The following is a 12,106-nucleotide window of genomic DNA, read 5'->3' on the forward strand; positions in this document are numbered from 1 at the left end:
ATAGATAGCAAGCAGTGACTAATACGCACTGAATAACCGAAAATCCTTTAGATTTTAATATCAGAATAATTTCTTCTGTTGAGATCATGAGTCCTTCCCTAAGTATTCTTTGTTTGATTCCCAAAGAGGTCGTGTGCATCTACTCTTGAGAACTTGGCAACGGTCAGGTGATCTCCAGGAGCCAGTGCAGTACTTACACAGCAGCAGCAGACAAGGACAATTGCAAAAGCCTGAAGAACTCCAGCTGTGCCCACCACCCACGTAAGGCGTAAAAAAAGGATCACTCCAAAAATATTTTGTAGACACGGGAGGTAGACACCCATGAAGGTACCCATTTGAGGGGTCTAGAAAGAAAGACATTGACAAAAAATTAAACAGTTATCCTAAAGAGAGGTTTTTATTCTTTTATATAATAACTTGCTCCCTAACTACCATATTAACCTCTAAGCAGAGATCATAAGTTTAATCAACATCTTCAAAAGGGCACATATAAAATCTCCATCTTTCAAGTGTTTATCACCATACTTTTATTCCTAAAGCTATACATTTTAACTTGACAAAGGTTCCTGCATGTGTTTATTATACATAGGCATTTGGCCACAAATAAACTTTTATGTGCACCCACAACAATTTAAAATTTTTTCAAAGCTGTTGGCTTTTCTCATTTAAAAACAATAAGGACTTGATGGAATTTCTTCAGAATTTGGCATAAATTCTTCACAGTAGTTGGTAAATAAAATAGATGGTAAAATGAAGATCTGACGGCCGTTTTATCCCCTTTTCAAAGAGCTGAACAACCAGAATGGTAAGCTGAATGTCTTATATTTTCATTTTGAGAAAAACTGATGTTTGGTCTTTAAAAAACTCAACAACTTCACAACAGACAGATGGCATCAGCAGATGGGTATGGACACTCTTCTCTTGAAAAGCTATTCCCTCTCCCTGAATGCTCTTTTCCCACATAGCTCACTCCCTCACATCAGCTAGATCTCTCCTCAAATATCACCTTGTCAGAAAGGCTTTCCCTGTCCAACCTATGTAAGTAGCAATGCCCTCCACTCTGGCTCCCTTGCCAATTTCAGTCTCTTTACTCTGCTTAATTTTTTGCTAGGGAATTTATCAACACTTAATATGTTATATATTTTGGCAGTTAAAACAGCTTAAGGACTGTATCCCCACATTAGAATTTAGACTGCATCGTATGTTTTGTTTGTGCCATGACCCTGGTGCCCAGAACAGTTCCAGGCACCTCTCAAGCATTTAATAAATAGCTGCTGAACACAGAATGGTGCCTTAGGTATTTCCTTCTTTCTTATATACAGGGCTCTTTTTATGTATTCCTTGTTATTCTGAGGCCTCACCTTGGTGGGCTTCTTTTTCCCTTCAGTGATGTTTTCTGCCTCTTCATGTTCCTTTGCTCCTTGAGTCAGATTAGTGTAATTGGCCATGCGGTTGAGGAGGGAAGACACCTTCGGTCTGGTGTCCATTTCTTCCTATAAAGCCAGTGACATGGAAGAAATGAGCTACAAAGAACACTGAACATAAGCATCAGAATAATCTTGCTACCAGAAAACTTCGAATTAAGTGAAAAAATATTTCACAGGTAGGCCGGGCATGGTGGCTCACGCCTGTAATCCTAGCACTTTGGGAGGCCAAGGTGGCTGGATCACCTGAGGCTGGGAGTTCGAGACCAGCCTGGCCAAGATGGTGAAACCCCATCTCTACTAAAAAGTACAAAAATCAGCTGGGTGTGGTGACACGCGCCTGTAATCCTAGCTACACGGGAGGCTCAGGTGGGAGAATCGGCTTGAACCCAGGAGGCAGAGGTTGCAGTGAACCAAGATTGCACCACTGCACTCCAGCCTAGGCAACAGAGCGAGACTCCATCTCAAAAGAAAAAAAAAAAAGGTACATTGAGTTGGGCGTGGTGGCTCACACCTGCTATCCCAATGCTTTGGGAGGACAAGGCAGAAGGATCGCTTGAGCCCAGGCATTCAAGACCAGCCTGGGCAACAAAGTTGAGACCCTGTCTCTGCAAAAAATTTAAAAATCAGCCAGGTGTGATGACATGTGCCTGTAGTCCCAGCTACTAGGGAGGCTGAGGTAGGAGGGTCCTTTGAGCCCAGGAGGTCAAGCTGTAATCGTGCCACTGCACTCCAGCCTGGGTGACAGAGCAAGACCCTGTCTCAAAAACAAACTAAAAAAAGGTACATTGAGAGAAGTGGCACTTGGATCATTGTCAAAGGCCAGAAAAAGGTAGTGCTGAAATAAACCAGGCTCCTTTCAACAACCTGGCCACAGCTTATGGAGCCTGGCCATAGAGTCCATGTTGTCTTATTCAGATAAGATATAGAGGTCCTCTTCATTATGTTAAGTGAAATAAGCCAGGCACAGAAAGATAAATAGCACACGATCTCACTTACATGTGGGATCTAAAAAGTAGAACTCGTAGTAATAGAATGGTGGTTACCAGATGCTTGGAGTGTATGTAGGGGAAGGGGGAGAGGTTAGTCACAGGATGCAAAGTTTCAGTTAGGCAGGAGAAATAAGTTTTTGAGATCTATTGCACAGCATAGCGACTACAGTTAACATAACGTATATTTCAAAATTGCTAAGAAAGTCAAATTCAAAAAAAAAAGTCAAATTCAAATATTTTCACCACAAAAATGATAAATATACAAGGTGACAGATATGTTAATTAGCTTGATTTAATCATTCCACAATGTATACAAATATCAAAATATCACATTGTAATCCATAAATATATAGTTATTATTTGACAATTAAAAAAAGGACATGAAGGTCCTGCTAATCTGGAAGCCTGCTTCCTACAGTGATTTTTGTTTAGTTAGTTCTAAGGCAAATGATAGTCTTTCCAGACACAAGCGTGGAGAAATACACTGATTTATACTTAGAAGAAAGATTATTCTAATAAAAACAATTAAATCACAACTGAATTAGATTGCAAGGTAATCCATATGTCCAAGAAGTCAAACTCCTCTTCCTTACTACATAACAATTTGATTTAATAGTTACTCACTATAATTAGATTACACAGACAAAATTTACTATAATAACAAGTTACAATATTTTCTTTTAACATTAAATTATCCAGCTTGTAAAATTTTAAAACCAAATGGGGTAAAATATGGCTATCATGAGATCTCTGTTCCTAAAGTCTCAGTCCATAGTTTTCTCTGAAATATTACCTCGAAGAGTGCCAAATTTTTATCAAAATATTCATCTCCTTCTTCATAATTGGAATTATTGAGATAAGCATTTCGGGCTTTCTTATGTCCATCGTCTGGGGAAAAAAAAAAAGGTAGATCAAGTTAGCTTCTCACTGGTTTCTGATGAAGAAACATCAGCACCAGGTAAGTGTAGGTTGCTTTGGTATTAATATAACCCATTTTCATATTCAAATTTAATCTTAAAGAGAACTCAACCAGCACTGTTTGGAGAATATAGACCCCTCTCCAGCAGGAAGAAAAATAAAACTCTCTAAGAAGTAAATAAACATGGGTCATTCCTTTCCTTAACAATAATAAAGACCCCTAGAGACACTATTCTTTTGGAATTCCAGCCCATGAAGACTCTACTCTTTTTTTTTTTTTTTTTTTTTTTTTTTTGAGATGGAGCCTCGCTATGTCACCCAGGCTGGAGTGCAGTGGCACAATCTCAGCTCACTGCAACCTCCGCCTCCCTGGTTCAAGCGATTCTCCTGTCTCAGCCTCCAAGTAGCTGGGATTACAGGCGCGCACCACCACGCCCAGCTAATTTTTTGTATTTTTAATAGAGATGGGGTTTCACCACGTTGGCCAGGCTGGTCTCGAAATCCTGGCCTCAAGTTATCCACCCACCTCAGCCTCCCAAAGTGCTGGGATTACAGGCCTGAGCCACTTGCACCCAGCCGAGACTCTACTCTTAAAGTCACCTAAGTTTAGGAGGAATAAAAGATATTGAGTATACACTCAGGGTATAATACTGTTAGATGTAGTCTCCTTTACACACTATTGCTGCTGATAATGACAGTAAAAGCTCTCTGCCTCCACAGCTGTCTGACCTTTTATAAACTATACGAAGTTGTGATTTGCATTTTTCTAATGATTTCAGTGATGAGCATTTCACACCAGTAGAATGGCAATTATTAAAAAGTCACAAATAACAGATGTTGGCAAGGCTGTGGAGAAAAAGAAATGCTTATACACTGCTGGTGGGAATGTAAGTTAGTTCAGCCACTGTGGAAAGCAATTTGGAGATTTCTCAAAGAACTTAGAACTACCATTCCACCCGACAATCCCACTACTGGGTATATACCCAAAGGAAAATAAATCATTCTACCAAAAAGATACATGCACTTGCATGTTCATTACATACAATTGAAACCCAACCTTTAAGCCAAAGACAGTTTAAAGCCTAGCTACAAGTCCTGGATAAATCCACGGACTGGATTGAGAAACTCTCTTCCCATTTGGCATACTTTCCTCTGATTGATTCCCCACCCTTTACCTAGTTTACATATACCTACCCTTCCCTAATTGGTTTTTTACACTGTCATGCCCACCTTTGAGTGGTGCCTTTGTTTTAGCCTTTTTTGCATACTCACAAACCAATGAGCATACACTCCCCCATTCTGAGCTCATAAAGGCCCCAGCCCCAGCCCCAATGAGAGACAGAGAGAGACCACCCTCCACTGAGAACTGTTTCTCGTCATTCAATAAAATTCTTCTCCGCCCTCCTCACCCTTTGATCACCAGCACAACCTCATTCTTCCTGGATGTGGGACAAGAACTCAGGACCCACCAAACACAGGTACAAAGAAGGCTGTAATACTGTGGCCCTCCACGCTCTGCCAGTGGAGGGCAGCTACCCCACGTGATGGGAAGCAGCAGCGGGCGGGAGCAGGGGCGACAGGACAGACAGAGCTGTTAACATGCTGCCATCCATCAGGCTGCAGATGGTGGGACTGAAAGAGCTATTGGCACACGGTAACAACCCCTCTGAGGTTTCAGGGTTGCAGACACCCGTTTGGGCACCACCATGTTCCCCTCAGTGTGACACGCCTGGTCCAGCAGCAAGCCCCACATACAGCCCGCTTCTGTCTCACTGCTTGGAGCAGCCAGCTGGACACTGCACTCGCTCACTCACTCACCCCCTCCCACCAGGGGCTGAGTGCACAGTTGCAATGGCTGCAGGATCTGCATTGGAGTGCAAGCCAGGCACAGCCCAGCAGGCTGAATAGACGGGGCATCTCTTCTGGTGAGCTTGGGCCTGAGCAAAGCCTGGGCATGGATGTTGCTGGCTGGAGGTATCTGGCTGGCAAAGTGGCCAAGAAAAATCCTGTGTCACTATGCTTCCTACCTGGGTGAAAGGATTACCCATACCCCAATCCTCAGCATCATGCAATATACACATGTAACAAACCTGTACATGTATCCTCTAAATCCAAAATAAAAGTTGAAAAAAATAGGGCAGGCATGGTGGCTCATGCCTGTAATCCTAGAACTTTGGGAGGCCCAGGTGAGGGACTGCTAGAGTCCAGGAGTTCCGGACCTGCCTGGGCAACACTGAGACCCTGCCTCAACAAAAAAAATTAAAAAATTAGCAGGGCATGGTGGTGCATGCTTATAGTTCTAGCTATTCAGGCAGAAGGATTCCTTGAGCCCAGGAGTTCAAGACTGCAAGTGAGCTGTGACTGACCCACTGCATTCCAGCCTGGGCAACAGGGTGAGACCCTGTCTCGGGGGAAAAAAGTTGAAAAAAGAAAAAAATTATATTATGTCATTTAACTATTATTTTTGTACAAACCCTTCCACATTTTTTTTTAAACGTTAAAAGAGGCATCTGACAAAAATTCGGTGAAATAGCTATGAGGAAAAAAAAGAGACCAGGTCCATAAGACAGCAAACTTTGTTTTATCTGAGCACTACCTTAACTTTGTTTCATTATTATGCAAAAGTTATATAATTACAGAGTCTGGCAGGAGAGAAGAGAAAAAAAAACATAAATGCTATTAAAAACTAAGATTTTCAATACTGGGGAAATAAATACAAATATAAAAATTAAATAATTAAAAACCCTATAAGCTTAAATGTATAAGGATGGGCTTGAGAAACAGTCAGTAAACTATCAGAATTACTAGGTCACGTCAAAGGGCACAGAACCAAACTGAAGGGGTTCCCAATGCCCCAAAATGGAATAATATAAACATTAAAAATAAATAATGTGATGGATTGAAATGCAAATTCATGAAATAATCAAAATGATATTCTGAAAAATTAGTCACCTTTGCCGGGTTAAGGAAACAATACATGACTCTGAAAAATAACATTAATAAATAGAAAAAATAAATGGAAAGAATTAAGCAATCATCTTGCCTTTCTTGTGCCAACTGTATTTCAGGGTAACCAATAATTAAAATTTCTTCCTTATAGAAGCATTCCAGCTAATTAATGATGGAATGATAGAAAAAATCACTAATGAAATAATGGATTTAGGCAACGATTATCAATGGTTGTTAAAACCATTAGGTGAAACGCTGAGGCAGAACTTTACAATGGATGGATCAGGGTGATCTGGAGCCTGCTCATCAGCCTTAACATCTCTGAAGGTAGGACAATACAATCTCCTGTAATACAATGAAAAATACACTGTACAAGCTATGATGTATTCTTGCCAAAAGAATGGAAATTGAATCTAATCAAGCCTCGAAATCTATCAGTTCAAAGAAAACACAAAGGAGGAACATGTTAAACATTAGAAGGATCTAATCACCAAATTTTACAAGATGAGAAATTTTACAAGATGATCTGACTTCTTCAGCAAATAAATGGCATAAACTTAAAACTTAAAAGGTGAACTTTTATAGATAAAAGAGACTTAAAAGACATATCAACTAATTGCAAATGAACATTGTTAGGATCCTGACTCAACAAACCAAAGGTAAAAGGCATTTTTAAAACAAAAAATAAGAGAAAATATATCACTCTTTTTTTAAAAAAGGGCAAGTAAAATCATATGATGTGGAATTTTCTTTAAAACAGTTTAGGGAAAAATTAGGTAGGGTCTTGAAAACAGATTTGTAACACTGATGAAGCTGGGTGATGCATTCATAAAAGTTGATTATGCTATTCTACTTTTCTGTACCTTTGATTTTTTTTTTTTTTTTTTTTTTTTTTTTTGAGACAGAGTCTCGCTCAGTCGCCCAGGCTGGAGTACAGTGGCGTGATCTCGGCTCACTGCAAGCTCCGCCTCCTGGGTTCACGCCACTCTCCTGCCTCAGCCTCCGGAGTAACTGGGACTATAGGTGCCCGCCACTGCGCCCGGCTAATTTTTTGTATTTTTAGTAGAGACGGGGTTTCACAGTGCTAGCCAGGATGGTCTCGATCTCCTGACCTCATGATCCACCTGCCTCGGCCTCCCAAAGTGCTGGGATTACAGGCGTGAGCCACCGCGCCCGGCAACCTTTGATATTTTCAGTAACAAAAAGTTATAAAAAGAAAAATGTAATTCTTTTCCTCTTCCTAATGGCTCCAGAAAATTCTAAAGAGTATAGCTTAAAATTATCACCACTTCTGAGTTATTCATTTATTCAACTAATATTTATTAAATTCCTAGGATGTACTGGATACTGTTTTGGGTCCTAGGGGTATAGCAGTGGACATGGCAGTTAAAGACCCTGCCTTCACTGTGCATATACTGAAGTTACAGAAGACAGAAAGTAAGGAAAAACAACAGCGGCAATAAAAAAAAAAAAAACAAAAACAAACAAACAAAAAAAAACAGGACAAAATAAAAACAAAAAAACCCAAAAAGAATTTCAAGAAGTGGTAAGTTCAAGGGAGAAAATCAAATAGGTACTGGGAGAGACTGTGACTAGGGAGGGGAATGACGACTTCATATAAGATCATCGGTGTGCTGATAAGCAGCCTCTGAAGAATTAAAACAAACCCCTGACTTAACAGTACTTGACAATTTCTGTGGTATAAATACTCACACATGGCCATTTTCAAACTACTAATGTGAAGACAATGAACCTGGTTTTGGGAAGAGATTTGCATTAACTGGCTCTTGTGAGCTGATGTGAGCTGGCTGCAGCACACTCCTGGCATAGGATAGTAAGGAAAAGCCTACATTTCAGGCAGAGGGAATATAGCAATTTTAAAAGATCCTAAAGCAGAACCAATTTTAGTGAATTCATAGAGCAGAAAGGACAGTATAGCTAAAGGACAGTGAGGAAAGGAGAGCATATTTAGAAAGAAAGAAAGGAGCCAGACCACGTTAAGTTAGTTAAAGGATAGTTCTTCCAAAGGAGAGAGTAATGTGAGAGTGTGTTAATACTCATTTGGGAAGCAGGGGTAATACAGATAGCTTTTTTTTTTTAAGAAGAGATTATAAAGAAGCAGAAAAAGTAGGACAAATAATTTAGGATGGCACAATGCTCCAAGTATATCAATAATACCAGTAATGTAAATAGACTAAGACAAAGATTGACAGACTGGATTAAACAATAAAATCTAGACATATACTATTTATAAGAGATATAAAGACATACAAAAGCTGAACATTAAGAAAATATTAAGAAAAGAGACATATCAGGCAAATACTAACCAAAAGAAAGCTGACATAATTTTATTAATATCAGATAAATTTATGAGAAAAATATTATTAGGAATTAGAAGGTAACCACATAATAACAAAAGGTTTAATCCACCAAGAAGGCATGACAATTTTATTTATACCACATAATAACAAAAGGTTTAATCCACCAAGAAGTCATGACAATTTTAATTATCATTATTATTATTTTTTGAGACAGGGTCTCACTCTTACACCCAGGCTGGAGTACAGTGGTGCGATCATGGCTCACTGCAGCCTCAGCCTCCTGGGCCCAAGAGATCCTCCCACCTCAGCCTCCCAAGTAGCTAGGACTACAGGCTTATGCCACCACGAAGAGCTATTTTTGGATTTTTTGTAGAGATGAGGTTTTGCCATGTTGCCTCGTATTCCTGGGCTCAAGCCATCAGCCTGCCTTAGCCTCCCAAAGTGCTGAGATTACAGGTGTGAGTCACTAGGCCTGGCTGGCACAACAACTTTAAACATACATCTATCGTTTAGTTATTATTATTATTTTGCTTAACAAATTACTTCCAAATTTATTGGCATTTTAAACAACACACTTTATCATCTATTTGTTTGGGTTGGATTTTTAAAAGTCTGACCATCTGTCTTTTCAGCTGCCAAGTTTAGTCCATCGACCTTAGTGATTAATATATTTAGACAGGGTTCTGACATCTTTTTATTTGTTCTTTCTCTATGACTCATTCTCATCCTCTGTCTCTGTCTCTCCCACTCTTGGGATTTTCTGGTTTGTTTTTCCCTAATGACATTTTCCCCTCTTGTTTCCACTCTCTATTTCTGTTCTTTTAGCAATGACCCTTGAAATTTTACTATATATTTTACTTAAATAGTTAAATAAGTTTAAACAATTGCTTGACATCCTCCTGAACAACACAAAGACTTTCTAATACTTCAATTCCAACTTTCTCCTCCTGACTTACCTAATATTGGTGTCCAACATTTCCAGTAGTCTCTTTTTAAAAAAAAAAAAACTCCATAAACAAGATATTAGAGTTGTTTTATAGAGACAACACTGATTTGAGTCTATGTACAAGTTTACTAGTTCATTTATTCACTACTCTTTCTTACATTTCAGACTACTAGTCTTCTAGGATCATTTTATTCTTTCTTGAGGTATATTCCTTAGAATTCCTTTAGGTTTCTCAAACTCAGCACTATGGAATTTTGGAGCAAATAATTATTATGGGGGACTGTCCTGTGCACTGTAGAATATTTAAGAGAATCCCTGGCCTCTACTCATTAGATGCCAGTAGCACCTCCAGTAGTGACTGTCAGAGATGTCTCCAGGGTGGGCGCAGCGGCCCTCTCCTGTAACCCCACCACTTTGGGAGGCCATGGCAGGAGGACTGCTTGAGGGCAGGAGTTTGAGACTAGCATGAGCAACACTGTGAGACCTTGTCTCTACAAAATTTTTGTGTACACTTATTTGTGTTTTCTGGCTGTGTTTTGGTATTGAGAATTCTTCTGTCATTCTGTTGTTCCTTTGATGAACTGTCCTTTCTCTCTGGCTGCTTTCAAGATCTTTTCTTAGATATTCTGCAGTTTCATTAAGATGTATCTAGGTGTAGTTCTTTTTGTTTACACTATTTAACTATGACTAAGCTACTGTTTAACTTTTTTATATCAATACATATATTTTTTTTCTTTTCTAGAAGTTCCATTTATTTTCCTTCTCTTTAAACAGTCTTTTATTCTTGAGGAGTTTGCTCATCTTCCTAACTGCATCCTCTACTGATTTAAACATTTAATGGAATTTTGGCCCTTCCTTCCCTTCCCTCCCTTCCTCTCTTTCTTTCTTTCTTTTCTTCTTCTTTCTTTCTCTGTGGCCCAGGCTGCAATCTACTCGGCTCCCTGCTGCCCGCGCCGCGGACTGCCTGGGACTGCCGGCGCGCGCCACCGCTGCCTGCTTTTTCTCCTTTGGCTGCAGGCACGCGTTCGCCATCTTGGCGACGCTGGTCGCCAGCTCCTGACGCCGAGTGCTCTGCCTGCCTCAGCCTCCCGAGGTACTGGGACTGCAGACGGAGTCTCGCTCACGCGGTGCTCGGTGTTACCCGGGCTGGAGTGCGGTGGCGTGGTCTGGCCTCGCGGCAGCCTCCGCCTCCCAGCCGCCTGCCTTGGCCTACCAGGGTGCTGGGATTGCAGCCCCTGCCCGGCCGCCGCCCCGTCTGGGAGGTGGGGAGCGTCTCTGCCCGGCCACCCGTCGTCTGGGAGGTGAGGAGCGCCTCTGCCCGGCCGCCCCGTCCGGGAGGAAGTGAGGAGCGCCTCTGCCCGGCCGCCCCGTCCGGGAGGAAGTGAGTAGCGCCTCTGCCCGGCCGCCCCGTCCGGGAGGAAGTGAGGAGCGCCTCTGCCCGGCCGCCCCGTCCGGGAGGAAGTGAGGAGCGCCTCTGCCCGGCCGCCCCGTCCGGGAGGAAGTGAGGCGCGCCTCTGCCCGGCCGCCCCGTCCGGGAGGAAGTGAGGAGCGCCTCTGCCCGGCCGCCCCGTCCGGGAGGAAGTGAGGAGCGCCTCTGCCCGGCCGCCCCGTCCGGGAGGAAGTGAGGAGCGCCTCTGCCCGGCCGCCCCGTCCGGGAGGAAGTGAGGAGCGCCTCTGCCCGGCCACCCATCGTCTGGGAGGTGAGGAGCGCCTCTGCCCGGCCACCCATCGTCTGGGAGGTGAGGAGCGCCTCTGCCAGGCCACCCATCGTCTGGGAGGTGAGGAGCGCCTCTGCCCGGCCACCCATCGTCTGGGAGGTGAGGAGCGCCTCTGCCCGGCCACCCATCGTCTGGGAGGTGAGGAGCGCCTCTGCCCGGCCACCCATCGTCTGGGAGGTGAGGAGCGCCTCTGCCCGGCCGCCCCGTCTGGGAAGTGAGGAGCGCCTCTGCCCGACCACCCACCGTCTGGGAAGTGAGGAGCGCCTCTGCCCAACCACCCATCGTCTGGGAAGTGAGGAGCGCCTCTGCCTGGCCACCTATCGTCTGGGAAGAAGTGAGGACGTCTCTGCCTGGCCGCCCCGTCTGGGAGGTCTACCACGGAGGCCAGAAGCAATGTGGGGGCTGGACGTGGTGGCTCACGCCTGTGGTCCCGGCACTCTGGGGGGCGAGGCGGGTTGATCACTTCGGGCTAGGAGTTCGAGACCAGTCTGGCCAACTTGGCGAAACATGAAAAATACAACAGACAAACCAACCAACCAACTCAGTGACAACAAAACAGGTCTACCCTGGAGTCATACTCTAATTTTTTCTATTTTCCTCCCTTTCTGATCCTTTATCCCACTTTCTTTTTCTTCCTCTACCTTCTCCCTCTTCTTTGTCAAATAGAGGATTGAGTTATTATCACTGATCCATATAAAGTCCCTCTCTCATTTATTTTAACTCCCACCCCCCATTTCTATTCCCCGACTTCCCATGTGCAACCTTCCTAATATGTTTGATATGCATCTTTTTGTTTGTATGTATTTTTAGAAAATGTTTATTGTTTTTGTGTGCAAAA

General features: G+C 42.8%; 1 protein-coding gene and 1 long non-coding RNA gene across 10 annotated transcripts in view; one reads left to right on the top strand and one right to left on the bottom strand.

The window, feature by feature from the left end:
• SLC12A6 (solute carrier family 12 member 6) overlaps positions 1-12,106 on the bottom strand; it is a 109,566-nt gene that overhangs the window by 29,293 nt on the left and 68,167 nt on the right. For 8 of the 9 annotated variants that reach the window (XR_010120740.1, XM_055278598.2, XM_063639062.1 and 5 more), the window contains 3 exons: positions 3,210-3,304; positions 1,362-1,493; positions 198-344 (listed from right to left, as the gene is read on the bottom strand). Coding sequence is in view for 8 of the 9 variants with exons in the window: in XM_055278598.2 (XP_055134573.1) it covers positions 198-344; positions 1,362-1,493; positions 3,210-3,304 (374 nt within the window). In the remaining variant the exon portion in view is untranslated. Of the gene's footprint in view, positions 1-197; positions 345-1,361; positions 1,494-3,209; positions 3,306-12,106 lie in introns of those variants that run through there. The other variant, XM_063639065.1, reaches the window with a different exon arrangement.
• LOC129482584 (uncharacterized) overlaps positions 4,695-12,106 on the top strand; it is a 35,187-nt gene continuing 27,775 nt past the window's right edge. The window contains exon 1 of the long non-coding RNA XR_008657773.2: positions 4,695-4,812. This is a non-coding gene — a long non-coding RNA (uncharacterized lncRNA). The remainder of the gene's footprint in view (positions 4,813-12,106) is intronic.

The sequence above is a fragment of the Symphalangus syndactylus genome, chromosome 5 (genome assembly GCF_028878055.3).
Source record: "Symphalangus syndactylus isolate Jambi chromosome 5, NHGRI_mSymSyn1-v2.1_pri, whole genome shotgun sequence".
NCBI classification, from domain to species: domain Eukaryota; kingdom Metazoa; phylum Chordata; class Mammalia; order Primates; family Hylobatidae; genus Symphalangus; species Symphalangus syndactylus.